Raw genomic sequence first — 15,976 nt, forward strand, 5'->3', positions numbered from 1 at the left:
CAATAAGCAGATCACCTACCGAGACACACCGAGTTTGTTGCCCTCTTACATCTGTATCACGAGTAGAGTGTGTTAGCGGCGGTGTTGCCGGACTGCTGAAACTTCAAACTTAATTTTATAATTAACCGTGCATTTAATCACAAAACGTAATATATAGTAGCTTTTCTATTCATTTAAATGTAGCCTATGATGGTAGAGACTGGATTAATCTTGCTTAGGATAGGGACCGATGGCGGGGTTATGTGAGAGCGGCAATGAACCTCCGGATTCCTTAAAACCAGTAAGTAAGTAAATGAAATATATAAAACTCATGAGTCATTATTACATATTATTACTTTTTTTTTTACCAATTCGATGTTTTATTTACTACAACAAAAAACCAAAATTCCACTATGTAATTTAGATATCGTAGAAGCAAATTTATCTGATGATGCCGTAAAAGGCGATAACGTTTATACATTATTTATTGTAGGGTAGATGAGGGTAATTGTAAACAAATGCTGTAAGAAATACAAAACTGTCAACATAAAAATTTTAATTCGGGGGAATATTTAAATTAACATGTTGGCTAACCTACAAAGCAGTTTGGCGCCAAATAGAAGTAACTGCTTAGTTGTGAACGAATGTTTTGTAAGAGTCTACAAAAAAAGTTGAGAAAGAATTTTGCTTCACCTTTAATTTTGGCATTGTAAGTAAACGTACAGTGCTATTTTTTAAGAATATGTTGTTTTTATGAGTAATGTATAGTAGTTAACATTTATTATAACGGTTTTGAGATCTCCCATAACCTCAGTTCATTAAATTATGACATGTTTACATTTGCCCCATAGTTTTAATTGCTTGGGGGTAAATGTAAACATGTTTACTATGGTTACATTTCGTACTTTTCAGTAATCAAAATGCCAAGAAATTATATTAGAAAGAGACTCCCACCCAACTACACTGTAGAGGATTTAGACAGAGTTGTCAACGAAGGGAAAAATAGTAACTACAGTTATCGTGAAGCTCAGGAGAGGTAATGAGGTCCTATATCCGTCATATATCATAGGTTAAAGGGATGAAATGTACCAGTGACCAAAATTGGATTTGGAAGGAGTACAGATCTTTCTTCTGAAACAGAACAAAAAATCTTCTGTGTCTGATAGCCCTTGCGAAAATTGGTGTTTACAATTCTGTGGTGTTCGGGTAAAGGGGTATAAGTCATTTTTTTGTCTAGGTGGAATTTTGTTCCCCAGATGAACATACAAGTTAAATTATACAAGTGAGTGTGCAAAAATCAAAGAATAGGCTACTAGCAGTTGATGTGTTTTGTGTAGAAAATTATTTGTAATAAGGGTTCCAAGTTTAATTTTCATTTATCTCCGAACTCATTTTTATGACTTATCTCCCTTTACCCAAACACCACAGATTTACCCCCTCTCAAAAGGGTAAATGTAAACAGGTGGGGTAAATGTAAACTAGCAATTAAAAGATGAAAAAAAAAAATCAACCTTATTATCTTAAACACATTTTCAGGGAAAAGAAAGCTCTAAAAATAACACAATGTTTCTTCGTCATGCTTACCGTTATTGAGGGTTGTGTAATGTTGAAATATATTTGATATCAGTGAAAAGTGTTTACAATTACCCTGGTGTACCTTATTTAATAAGTAACTTATCTGAAAATCGAAACATGTTATTGTAAGTCATTATGAACATGGTGAAAGAAAAAAATTAACTTTTTTATCTGCTTCCATCAAAATCTTTCCTGTGAGTCGTGGGAGTGGCAACGAGCGAAATGTCTTGCCTCTGTCAGCGATCGAACACACGCCCTTGCAGTCCGTATCAAGTCCCACTATTGACTGAACTAATATCAATGAAAACAGTAATGCATTTTACTTCCTGTTGCTCTAAATCTCCAATTATCATGTACCTACAGATGTTTCGCTCCCCATTACTGTGTATCTGCGCGGAAACGTCATCAACGGCCTTGGAGACACGCCCAAGGTCGTCGAATGAACTTCCGCCTGTCGTGAATCCATGTGAAGCAGTCGTAACTGGGTAATGATTCCCGTACTGCGGAGACACGCTAGTGCTCGCGGGATAGAAAGTACGGCTGTCATTTGTTGCAACGTAATCTGGAAGATAATTGCACACGAGGCAGAGTTCGTTAACAACTCGGTCGGTTCCTTGCACACAGCGCCCCCAGTTTACTGACAGTCGCTGTGCGTGTCATGTGCTCGGTGACAAACTGTCAACCCAGCAGCGAGGGAGTGCATCACATGTTGGTTGGAATTATTCAGCTTGTGTTTCTCTGTGACAGTTTAGTTTTTTGTCCCTCTTATCTCTCTCTAACAATCCACTAGAGAACGGGTCCCATATTTTTTGGAATGAAAAAGCGGGACACGTAATCCAGTAATGTATTTTGTCTTTCTCATTACGAGACGCGAAAGAAAGAATGTATTTTTGTGCTTTAAAAAAATCGATTACGACATTTTCGCCTCTATACACGTTTTCAACATACCTCATATAAAAATAGTGCTTGTGGGCATTTTTTTCTACGTACAGCAATCTCTCCTAAATTGTTGGACGGTTTTTGTTCATATCCGGGAATGTTGCTCAGAAAATATAATTATTTAATAAAACTATTAATGGGTCCTTATTTTAAATAAAAAAAGACATAAAATGGAGATAAACTTCAAAATTTTGTATAGTTCCTTCGTGATGTTTTGTACTTAATAAATGGCGAATGAAACGTTAGGGGAGAGTTGGGTAGTATCGGACATCGGGTAATATCGGACAGTGCGTTTCTTTCATCTACCACCAGATGGTAGTACCTGAATGACATACTTACGTTTCTGTATGCGACATCACAGAAACGTAACCATGTCATTCAGGTATTATCATCTGATGGTAGATCAAAGAAACTCACTGTCCGATATTACCCGATGTCCGATACTACCCGACTCTCCCCTATACATCTTGATTACACAACTTTTAACACTATACTTATGAATATAAAGTGTATATATTACGCTTTCACGTGTTAATTATCTAGGTTATCTTGTTACTAGTTTCGCCCTGTGGGCCATCATCAGAACTGGGTGGACTTCGCGCTTTCTGATTGCGTTTCCTGTGGGGGTGTGTTTCTTTAGTGTAAAGTGGAGTCAAAGTAAAATAAGTAGATCGTTGCAGAAAATAAAATCTTTGTAATGCTGTGTAACTTATATTTAAATTTAGAGATGTCTAGATTTGTTAATGTTCACCTTGTTATTCCCGTAATGGATTGCAGAACCAAGTCAATATCCTTACACTAGCACACGTCCCCAGCCTACATACCATGCTTCAGTCAACATTTGTAATCGGTCACCTAATGATAACAATGACATTTGAGTAAATGATAACTAAATGAGTCCGAAGTTCAAATGCCGAATGTTACCCAGCAATTTTGCTTTAATTGTTGAAGGAAAACCTCGGAAAAAAACCCAACCACATAACTTTCCTCAACCGGGTCCGCTCGTTTCACAGTCAGACATGCTAACCGTTACTCCAAAGCGTTTGACTGCCTCTGAGTTGGGAGATTAAAGGAAGAACAAGAAATTATACAAGAAATATTACAAAAATTCAAACCTTTTATTCAAAATTTTCGTCGTAGATCACATGTTTACGATGACACAGAAAATAACATGATAACATTGTTGGCACGCAATAAATATAAAAAGAAGTATATTGCACATTAAAGACAATTGATGCAGTAGTGGAGAAGAGGAATGTTCAATGTTTGTTCTGAGTGAAAAGTGGAACATGGCAGAGTAATGACTTCGAAAATGAGGAAAAGTGCAAATCGTGGAGAATAGGGAAAGAGCTGGGAAAAGAAGTGAAATTGCTATGGCAATTAATTACCTAACGTCTCCTCCTTCAGAATAAAAAAAAAGCACAAACTAGTTCTGCATACGCTTCAGTCATTTTAAGGAAGCTGTTTTCTTAAAGGAGACGCAGATGTGATGGTGTCTCGCAATTCTAATTGTCGTAACAGTCGCTTGTAGTCGCTTGAGTGTGCCGTAGCTTCTTAGTGGTGATAGCCGTAGCCGCCGTATCCTCCGTAACCAAGACCGGCATATCCCACCTTAGCAACGGCAGGAGCAGCGTATGCGGCATAGGCAGGGGCAGCAGCGTAACCAAGACCGTGGCCAGCATATCCACCAAAACCATGGCCGTAGCTTACGGCGGGGGCGGCGTAGGTGGCCACCTTAGCGACAGCGGGGGCGGCAACTACGGCTGGTGCGGCAGCGGCAGCGTAACCGAGTCCGTGGCCGCCGTATCCAATAGCGGGAGCGGCGTACCCGACCTTAGCCACGGCGGGGGCGGCGACTACGGCGGGAGCTGCGGCGTAGCCGTGGCCGTATCCTCCGTATCCGCCGAAGTGGGAGGTGGAGTAGCTGACCTGTGAGACGTGGGAGACGGGAGCTGCGGCAGCCACAGCGGTGACGGCGGGAGCGGCGGCGTAACCCAGGCCGTGGCCGAATCCACCGTATCCGGCGTACCCGCCGTAGCCACCTCCATAGCCACCTCCGTAGCCACCGCCGTAGCCCAGACCTACTACTCCACGCTTGTCGGTCTTCTTCTCAGCCTCTTCTGCGAAGACGCAGGCTGCGAGAGCGATGACGATGCAAGCCTACAAAGGAAGTCGTGTAAATTAAAGATATCGAACGATATCAATACAGTAGAAGTCAGATATAACGCGACTGCTGAGGAACATATTTCATCTCCGAGTTATATCTAAACTGCGGTTAATCGGAAGATGACCTATAGAGTGACAATATTTATCTGTCTTGCCATATGTAACTGTGGTATCATTTTGTTTTCGTATTCGATACAATGGCTAGATCTATTTTTTTTAATGCTCGTTGGTGTCCTATTGTTATAACTTGCGATTTGTTTGGATTTAGTCTCAATCCAAATTTTTGCGCCCATTAAGCTACAGATGTTACATATTTATTAATTCTGGTCACAGAGTCATTGATTGTACAAGTTCGGGAGTGAATGTCAAGTTGTAAGTCATCAGTGTATAGGTGGTGTTGAGAATATTTTAAGGCTTTTGTTACGTCATTTATGTAAAGCGCAAAAAGTAATGGACCAAGAACCGAGCCTTGAGGGATTCTGTCCTTTATGACACGCCAATTCGAAGATACATATTGTTGGAGTTCGCGAAGGTGTTCGTGTGTCAAGAGGGCTTTCTGAGAAAACAGCCAAAATCGGCAAATTCAGAGTGCAGAGTCAACTCTTTACTGCGTGCTTAGCTGGTTTTAAAACTGTTATGGATTTATTTCACAAACCTATTAAGAATCAAAACATTCAGACATGGAAAATTACAGGAATGGCACAGGACTCCCTATCAATTCGTTGCATTCCACTTAATGGCCTTGCATTGGCGTAGCTTACTTTAGCTGCGTCCGCGGTTCCAGAGAATATGAAACACGCTATGGTTTGCCGTATGAAATTATTCGTTAAATGATCAGTTTTTTTCTGAATGCATGGGGTATGTTATTTCACAGAACAGTTACAATAGATGATAATTGGTAACTGGTGAAAATGTGAGAGAAGAAAAGATATTTCGCCGAGAAAATATGCCTGAAGACCATTGTTACATCATCAAAAGTCGCACGTTCGCTAGGGTTTGAACTACTTTCTAGTATGAAATTTACACAATCCAGCTTCTCGATTAACATGCTGCATAAATTAGCTTAATTTTACAACGCGAATTTCGAAGCCGCTATTAGTATGTATGGAGTCTACAATTTCTGCTGCGTTTGTTAGCTTACTTACAAAGTAAAACTCTATTCAGGTTACTTATTTTCTTTGAGATAATTGAGCAATTACTGGACAGTTCTTTCTAACTCTTAGAACTTATTTTGATATCGTAAGATTGGAACAAAATTTAGAAACAAGATGTAGATATGTAAACAATATTTACTTAACAGTTTGTAAACGAAAAGCGTCATATCTGAAGAAATAAATATACAATATTTTACGATCGATTTCAAATATCCAAAGATGATGATAAAATAGTATTAAATAAAGCTAGAATGTAACTGTAAAACTGTAAAACTATTGTATCAAAGTAAGTAATTCTATCTTTATGATTTCACCGTTTCAAGATTATGCTCCTGCCTGTCTTTCTATACTCTTAGATATAGAATCGATTACCACTGCCATGCACCAAACTTTGGACAATCTACGAGGAACACCCACCAGAGGAGAGAAACTGGGAGAACTCCGAAAAAGCCCTGACAAACTTGGCTTTGTCCACCATAAATACAACTCAGACAAAGTCAGATTTGAACTTGTACCCACGATCGTCGTAAGCCAGAGCTCTGCCAAATGAGAAGAATAATTAATAAATATAATATCTAATAATTACTTAACGTCAATAATTATTAATACAGTAAAATTACTTGTGATGAGATAAATTAGTTAAATAATAACATTTCTTTTGGACGAGGAATATACTGCGGTTCCTTAAATTCTTTCATACCTGAGAATTTTTTTAATTTTTTTAGATTTTGTTTATTATGCTCATAAGTAGAGAATGAATTTCTAGTTCCATACCTATTTTGTTTGTTACATCCTAGATGTATGTTATTCAGATATATCTACGTTTCATGTACACAGAATCCACCTATTAAAATTCTATAGGATCTAAAACGCCTAAATGAATCATAAATGCCTAAAAAGAACTACGTTTATGCCTGAGAAGCGCCTTTTTGGTTCTTGCATACATTTAAAATAAAAATACCAGTACTAAATGCAAAAATTCCCCCATAAAATACAAATTGCTATTTAAAATGTAAAAAATTATATTACAGTCTGGCAAATTCGTTTCATATCGGTCTTGAAAGGGAGAGAAGAAGATTTTACCTAATTTCCTGAAACCAAAGTTCGTTTGAAAGAGTCCATTGTAGCATAAAAGGGGTTGGTACGTTGTTCACGTTTGGCGAGAGCTTACAAATCAGTTTCAGCCTCAATGCCCCCCCCCCCCGTTATGCGAAATGAAATTGACTAATCTTCAATCAGTCTCTTTCACTGATAAAATTTGAGTCTTCGCTTCAGTAGCAGTCATTGTAACCACTAGTTATTTGTACATAAATCCCACTTAAAATGGAATATTTACAAAAATTAAAATTATTAACTGTTAATTTTACATAAACTCCCGAAAGTCCTAAATTGAATTTTACGAAGTCCTAAATCTCTCTTTTTAGCACCTAGAGATCCGTTCATAATTATAACTGATATAGTTTATTTTATTGAATGGGAACTCTGCAACAACGAATATTTTTAACGAATTATAAAGATACTGGGGCTTTACATTTTATTTTCTGTGCTCCACAGAAAAAATATACAGGGTGATTCACAAAGATTGTGCAATACTCAAGGATGTGATTTCTGACATCATTCTTATGAAAAAAGTTCATATATACATGTGTCCGATTTTGAATAGTTTCGGATTAAATCATGTTTCTTTCTTCCATAATATGCAATCTTGTGAACACTTTCTCTCTCTCTGGACGTCTGGAGCTGTATGTGTTACAGAACACCTGATAGCAGCGACAGAAAATCTCATGATATCAGGGTCACGGTTAGAGATAACTCAACACCGGTATAACATATCTAGATCCACCTAGCATAACAACAACGGAAGTTAGAGAATACAACGTGCGCAGTTCACACTCGGACGTGTATTGCTGCAGAAAGTGGGGTCTTTGAAAACCGGTTTTAATACACAATTTCAGGTGAGTAATAACGTGAATGTTCTTCAATGAATTTATAATACACCCAGTACCATTACTGTAAATAATTTAAATGCTTAAACCTTCATAGTATCTACGTTTATGTTTAAAATTCAGGAGGGCGCAAGTCACTTAATTTAAGTAATATGACATATGTTTATAGGAACTTTTTTCATCAGAATGACGCCACAAATCACATCCTATAGTATTGCACAATCTTCCTTAATCACCCTGTAAAATAACCTACTAAATTATTATATATTTTTTTTTATTTTAGTAGGTTATTTTACGACGCTGTATCAACATCTTAAGTTATTTAGCGTCTGAAGGTGATAATGCCGGTGAAATGAGTCCGGAGTCCAACACCGAAAGTTACCCAGCTTTTGCTCATATTGGGTTGAGGGAAAACCCCGGAAAAAACCTCAACCAGGTAACTTGCCCCGACCGGGATTCGAACCCGGGCCACCTGGTTTCGCGGCTAGACGTGCTAACCGTTACTCCACAGGTGTGGACCCCTGTATATATCAAGAAAGCTTAACTGAAGATGATAAATTATGCAATAATCTACCGAAATTTACAATCACTTTCGAAGTATTAACATAAGTTTGTGAAGCGGTATTGAATAGAGCCAGGAAATAATTATTTAACACTGTGTCGAAATTTTGAATCACTTTCGCTTTCCTAATGTAATATTCGGGGAAGACATGTAACGCACGTAACTAGTTCGAAAGCAATTATAGCCAGGAAATTTCTACCTAGGAAAAATACAATAAAAATAATTTAACTCCGTAATGTAAAATACGTCACATGACGAGCTACGGCGGATATGAAAGTAGCTGGCAGCGAATAGAATGTCTCAGCACGCCCTTTTCCTAATGACTTGCACGCTGAGAATGACCCGAATCGCTCCTTCTGACCTTCCAGCTGCGACACATGTTCCACGGCGCCCCGTTCTCAGCGACCTGACTGACTTCTCTTTTGTTCGAGTTTTTATTCCCAGGCGGCGTGCGACGATCACGTCTCACTCTCTTTCCACAACACAAAATTGGTGCACAGTGATCATTGACTCCGCATATAGTTCACTACTTCCAACGCATCAGAGTTTTCAGTCATTCATTTTCAACACCCTTGGTTGTTTTCGCTTATCACGATCAAGACAAGGTGACGAATGTCATATATTTGATCATTAGAGCCCGGATGTTTAGGCATTTATAACAGTTAAAATAGGCAGGCAAAAAAAGGCAATAAAAACGTAAAAAAGGCTCAATAATCTTTGAAAAAGGCATTATAAATTTTAGCAATATATTTAAATTATATCAACATAACTCACATATTTACTTCGTAGATGACACATGTTGACTTATAAAATACTTTTTTTTTTTTTTTTCGTGATTAACTGTCTTTTCACAAACCCTACATAACAAAACTGTTCCATCGGATGAAAACACGTGGGCACCAAATTCACTAACGTAAGCATGAAGTTTACTTTTCAATGGTTTACTGAATTTAAGCATTCTAGCTAACCAATCTTAAACCTTCTGTCACCCGATTGTTCCTCACTCAAATTTCTTTCTCCTGCAATAATAAACACATGTAGCACAAAATTGTAACAAGATTTGAAAATATGAAAGCAAATAATTGGAAATGCTACGTGACAACTTCTATGAGAACGGGCTTAATATTTAAAATTATAAAGCTGATTGTTCGTATAGTGAAGATATGACAATTTTATATTTGTAATTGTGGATTGTCGATCATTATTCATATTACACCAATAGTATTAAAGCACAATTATTAGCAGATTAAGCACGAAATAAATTAGTTTTATTTACTATTGTTAGTAAAGTTAGTCATTTAAATTTCGGACACATTACATTACAATTAATTATAGAATTGCAAATAAACAAGAAATATTGCCTTTAAAATTACAAAAAAAAAGGCATTTATTAGTGAGAAACACCTTAAAAAGGCAAAATAAAAATTGGCCCTATTACTTTGATTTACTCCAAACCACATTTATATCTGGGCAAATAATGATTTACTTCTACCCAGCAAAAAAGTGATTTTGCCAAACATCCGGGCTCTATTGATGACTATCAAAGAGTCCATATTTTTTAGCATCGGTGTCCATTACGTGATTCGCGACTCACTCTGTAATCACTATGCAACCTGCAATGTAACTTCCCCTCAACCTTTTCGCATTCCCGTAAAGCACGGGTGTACATCATTCCTTGTTTACTATAACTAGAACATGTTCGCAGTGACGTCAGTGAAGCTCACCAAAAGTATGTCTCCGGTAAAACTTTCAACTTATGAACACAGAAGATTTCATTTAGAGTGGGGATAATTTTTCTGTAGTGCAAAGGGTGACAACATGAAATATCTTATAATATAGAAATGCAGAAAAATTCGATCTTTTGCCAGTTTTGTGGAAGCCATGTTTGGAACTACATAAAGAGCAGTTCTTCTCACGAATGAAAACTGTGAAATCAAAATGTAGGACCCGCATAACGGACAGACACCTCTGTCACCAGTTACGGTTGGCAGTGTACGACATAACTTCTGATTTCAATTCAATATTGCTTGAAAAACTACGTAAAACTGAGGAGAACTATTTCAGCAGCTTTCGTTTTGTTACAATTCAACTTACAGACATAAAATATTGCTTTATTTTTATATCGGAGTAACGATGATTAGGATATTCAATTTAATTTAACCTAGAACTCTTAATTCTTTACACTTGTTTACTTCTTACTTATTTTGAATATTTTAATGATTCACAATAAATTATCACACTACTCAAATATTTATAGTTAATTAATTTTGATTTAACTAATTAATTAATTATGAATGTGTAAATAATTAATATACAATAACTCCCGAATGATGTCTAACGTATTAATAATCCACCATTGTTCTAGTTACCGCACCTACTGCTACCCCCTTTCAACCCTTCCTCCCAGGTGATGTACAGACCGATTATTTAGTCCTGATAGAGATAAGGGCGAGCGGTCGGTAAAGGAATGCAGCACAGCTTAACTGTACAGGAAACATACCGCTCTACCGCACGCATGACATCCGATCGCTTCGAAGACAAGAGAGTAACTAACCCATACACTCCTTGGCGTAACTAAATGGACTCGCCTGACCCAGGCGCATATCTCCGGAGACTGTCAGGACTAAATAATCGTACTGTACCTAAACAGAACTACTCAAGTGAGCCGGCGCTATCAGGAATTTTGGCCGCCCATGTTTTAGAGAATATTTCTTGGTAAAGGATTAAAAAAACAGACATCTTTCCAGACTAAGAAACCGATACCCAAATCCGAAACTCGGTAAATATCTATATTATGACGTTTATGATGCAGTGAAAGGACTCTAAAATCTCTCACACCTTATTTTCATTTCGTAATTATTCGTAATCTTTTTTTATTGTTAAAGCGACTGCCAAATTTGAAAACTGGATTTCGTCACTTCAACGAGTTTACTAGCCTACCGTCAAATTTTTACTTAGAATTCATCTTTCCCAGCACCCAGTATGGGCACCTGTTACTGGATCCGTAGTGAAACTAAAAACACTTCAAATGCTTAACCCTGTGAGCTACAGCCGAATACTAATGCTGTTAGTAGCTAGACTATGAAGCAATGTAATTTATATGACCATGCTCAGTGACGTCATCTCCCCGGGGTACGGATACGAGGGCACCGAAGTTGCGTATAATATCAGTAGTGCCTCGCGGCCTTTCTCAGTAATATCTCGGCATCGAGAACAGCTACAGATAACCTTTTTTATTTGTTTTAACGAGTTCTGCAATGTTAAAGTGGTGAAAGACAGACGATACAGTTTGAGTAAAACATAATGAAATATTTGTTGTAAACTGAGATTGATTTCGGAATGTCGCTTCATAAGGAGAGAAAATAATTGCATGTCCTTCATTAATTATTTCTGTTATCAAAGACCAATATTCATCATTTGTAAACAGAAGCAAAAATAAATCTTTCAAACCAGCACAACTGTAGTTTTATGGACGAAAATGGGTGATGTATTCTGTGTGCCGATACATTCTGAATGAGCGCAGATTAAAGACTAAGTGGTTTTATTAAGTAGATTATTTTACGACGCTTTATCAACATCTTAAGTTATTTAGCGTCTGAATGGGATGAAGGTGATAATGCCAGTGAAATGAGTCCGGAGTCCAGCACCGAAAGTTTCCCAGCGTTTGCTCACATTAGGTTGAGGGAAAACCCCGGAAAAACCACAACCAGGTAACTTGCCCCGACCGGGAATCGAACCCAGACCACCTGGTTTCGCGGCCAGACGCGCTAACCTTTACTCCACTGGCGTGGACGATGTGGTGGTGGTGGTGGTGGTGGTGGTGGTGGTGGTGGTGGTGGTGGTGGTGGTGGTGGTGGTGGTGGTGGTGGTGGTGGTAGTGAAGTTTCAATACTACAATGAGGACTTATCAATTTTTGATATCAATAGTTAGCTAGAATAATATTTGCGGTAGACAAGGTCAAACAACAGTTTATCCCAGAGTTCTCCCGTTGCCCTAAAGCTTGAAACTTCATTTCAACAACATTATCTACTTCACCCTCTCCTTTTCACTCATTTTATATAATTTCATCGCATCAAAAAATATGGCACAGGGTGGTTTACGGACTTAGGTGTCATTAAACGGAGAGTTCCCACCAGTAGAAGCTTTCAGTAATACTCGCGATTTTGGACGGTGAATGACGTCAGAAACTCCTAAGGTGAGACAAGATTCTTCGATCGATGTAGGTCTTTCAGTCTTGTGATTTCTAGGGGACTGTCTATCTTAACCTTGTGATATTCCAAGGCTGAACGGCACTCTCAGAAGTTCGTCCCTCACTCCCTCCCTCCCTCCAAATCATACTCTTAAATACAATAGACCTTTTAGTTACAATACAGAAGGACTTCGGTCTGCCTCCCTCCCCCACCGAGAAACAGAACATTCTATTAAAATGTCTGTATTGCTTGAATAATGGACATAAAAACATCGAGAGGAAATGAGATTTTTAAGATCAGTTAAAGGCTGCAAAAGACAAAAAAGAATAACTCTGCAACTTTACGGCGTAACAGTTACACGAGGTCGAATCGAACCAAGCATCTGCCATCTATTAGTCAACTGCGTTAACTCCCAGACAGAGTAGGGGCGCTGTACACACAGGTATTTCTTTAACAGGAATTCGCCATCTAACGTGCCTCCACAAATTTCTGATTATGATACTATGTGGACACCATTCCAGAGTCTTTTGTATTTAATTGGGAATCGAATCCGATACCTTCTGGTTCATAGTCAGGCTAACTAACCATTACACCAAGGAGTAAATAAAGCTATTGGAAGAGAACTAAATATGGTACCAGGATTCAAAGACAACAAAGAAAAATGCTTGTACCTTATAAATGGAATTATGTCAAACAGAAATATATTATGCAGTATATTACAGTATAACCCGAGAGAAAGAGGAAGATAGTCACCGCAAGAGATGGCTGGAATCAATGTATTTAACAACTTACGAGCCTAACAAGGGATCTTTTCTTCATAACATGAAGTTGAAACTCATCTTGATAGTTTATATTCGGTAAACACTAAAAGAAAATTATAAAAAATAATAATAATAATAATAAAAACGCAATTCTTATACTACAAACTGTAAAATGCAAAATATAAGTTTGAAACACTGTCTTCTACTAGGATCTGAATATCCTTTCTACTTATCGTTAGCGAAGTTGAGCCCGATGTGTCACACCTCACACTACATTGGAGGTCAGATTTGTACATTATTAAACACAACTTAATTTTAAGTGTTTATTATGAACTGAATGTTGTTCTATATGCCGACAGTAATCCAGTACAATAAAGACGATAGTGGACAGAGTGTTTGCTTATCACGGAGAGCTGTGCTAAGAACATGTATTCTAACAACTTGACAAGAAGACTTTTCAAATGCAGTTTCACACTATTTTCGGAAGCTTTTTATATTTCTTTTGCATAGTTCGTAAATGCATCCATATTTTTATTAAAGCTTAGCTTCATAGGACTTATTCATACATTATACTTTTCAATGGAAATTGTAATATGATTATTTTTTAAAGATTCACTCGCAATACTTATGAGAAAAAGAAGATTCTGCTAAAAAACTCCCTGGAATTTTAAGTACGAGTAGAGCCTCGGTAAGGCGGTAAGGACAACTGAAATGCTTGACCCCTTCGGACGTCATTTCAGTTTTTGCTTGGAATATGGAGGGAGGTAATATTTTTTAGGAAAGACCTTAGGCTATATGGTATATCGCGTGGAACATCCTTTTTATTTCCTCTAAAATGAACTCTTTTCCATAACATAAACTGATAAACTTTACCACTGAGGTTAATTTGTCCATAAAAAATAAACCGAATAATAAGTTATTATTGCTTTGAGATATGAAATTTTTTCTTGTGATTGTCTATTGAAAATTTTCGATTTCATTCGCCAAAATTTTACTGCAGGCGGCGCATCGTTTTCATAGGTGATGCCTTTAGGCAAAATTTAGATTTTAGAAATTTAGAAATTAATGCAAAAACACTACCTGTAAAATCCAAACCCAAGTGTAATTCAGCAAGTTTTATTGTATTTTTTAATTTCTTTTTAGGGATTTACTGTATTTGCTGAGATACACTGTCGCCAAAATCTTTAAATAGATTATCAGTTATTAAGAAAGAAGGAAACTATAAACCTGATGACACTCCCTATCCAAGCCAGAGCTGAACATACATCGTAATATCTGTAAGCAGTAAAGTACAGTAATAATATCACGAATTCCGAAAGACCCAAATAATATTAAAGAAACATTATCAATTCCTGTCTTTGATTATTACAAGGCACTGCCGGATGAAATGCCATTGCTACAAATAATTCCCTTATTCAACCCCAACAAATCTTGTCTTTTATTTCTTAACCGTTTATAAAATTCAATATTGAAGATATGGCTCAATGTTTTCTGTAGTAGTACTAATCAATTAATTATCAATTTTTCTATCTTAAACTCGAAGGAGTAGGAGGCAATTGCCCTACCTTGCCTTCCATAAATGATGTCTATATTCTCACCAGATTGTCGGTTTTGCAGTAATAGAAATGTTAACATTTTCGAAATCAAAATTTGAGTCAATAATCCCAAACTGAAAAACTTTTCACCTGATTAACTATTTTGCAATGAGAGGAAATCTTAATATTTTCGAAATTAAAATTTGAATCAATTCCAAAATTCGGTATGGAAAACTGAAAAACTTTTCACCAGATTAACTATTTTGCAATGAGAGGAAATCTTAATATTTTCCAAATTAAAATTTGAATCAATAATTCCAAAATTCGGTATGGAAAAGTGAAAAACTTTTCACCAGATTAACTATTTTGCAATGAGAGGAAATCTTAATATTTTCCATATTAAAATTTGAATCAATAATTCCAAAATTCGGTATGGAAAACTGAAAAACTTTTCACCAGATTAACTATTTTGCAGTGAGAGGAAATCTTAATATTTTCCAAATTAAAATTTGAATCAATAATTCCAAAATTCTGTATGGAAAACTGAAAAACTTTTCACCACATTAACTATTTTGCAATGAGAGGAAATCTTAACATTTTTCAAATTAAAATTTGAGTTAATTAACTCAAGACTCAATATGGAAAACTGAAGAACTTTACACTGGTTTAACGATTCTTTAGTAATAGGAAATCTTTGTTTTCCAAATTCAAATTTGAGTCTTATTCATTCGAAAACGAATACATACCAACAGTACTTTGTACTGAAGGTGTAGCAAAATTTTACGTAAACGAGTGGTGTAAAGCTGGGCTTTTGTTTCTCAGGCGCTGTGATACTTACCACAACCTTCATGATGTAAGTGTAAAGTTGGTCTGTTGTCACGTGAGTACAAGAAGAATTGTTCACTGATGCTCTGGTCTGGTTGCTTTGGTATTTATACTCTTGAATCCTGGAGTTTGCCCCCTCCCCGGGTCCTCCCACAGTCATCCGTACCCTTCCATTAAGTCACAACTAACGAGAGTGAAAGGCCTTTCGCGATCTCCGTCATTCTGTCTGTTCGTTTCTCTTTTTTCTTGTGTTTCAACTTTTATCTCGGCTTTTATTTGTGGAATTTTTAAGAATGATTGAAGTTTCCGAGTTTGCATGTCGTCGTTCGCACTACAGCGGTGT

The 15,976-nt window shown here is 37.0% G+C and overlaps 1 protein-coding gene across 1 annotated transcript; it reads right to left on the reverse strand.

Annotated features, from left to right (window-relative positions):
* Positions 1-3,592: 3,592 nt before the first annotated feature.
* Positions 3,593-15,771, reverse strand: LOC138691072 (cuticle protein 65-like). The gene is made up of 2 exons (XM_069812759.1): positions 15,647-15,771; positions 3,593-4,653 (listed from the first exon to the last, which is right to left on the reverse strand). Exons 1-2 carry the CDS (start codon positions 15,656-15,658, stop codon positions 4,048-4,050), a joined length of 618 nt encoding a protein of 205 aa, XP_069668860.1. The 5' UTR covers positions 15,659-15,771; the 3' UTR covers positions 3,593-4,047.
* Between the last annotated feature and the right edge of the window lie 205 nt (positions 15,772-15,976).

The sequence above is a fragment of the Periplaneta americana genome, chromosome 16 (genome assembly GCF_040183065.1).
Source record: "Periplaneta americana isolate PAMFEO1 chromosome 16, P.americana_PAMFEO1_priV1, whole genome shotgun sequence".
NCBI lineage: Eukaryota > Metazoa > Arthropoda > Insecta > Blattodea > Blattidae > Periplaneta > Periplaneta americana.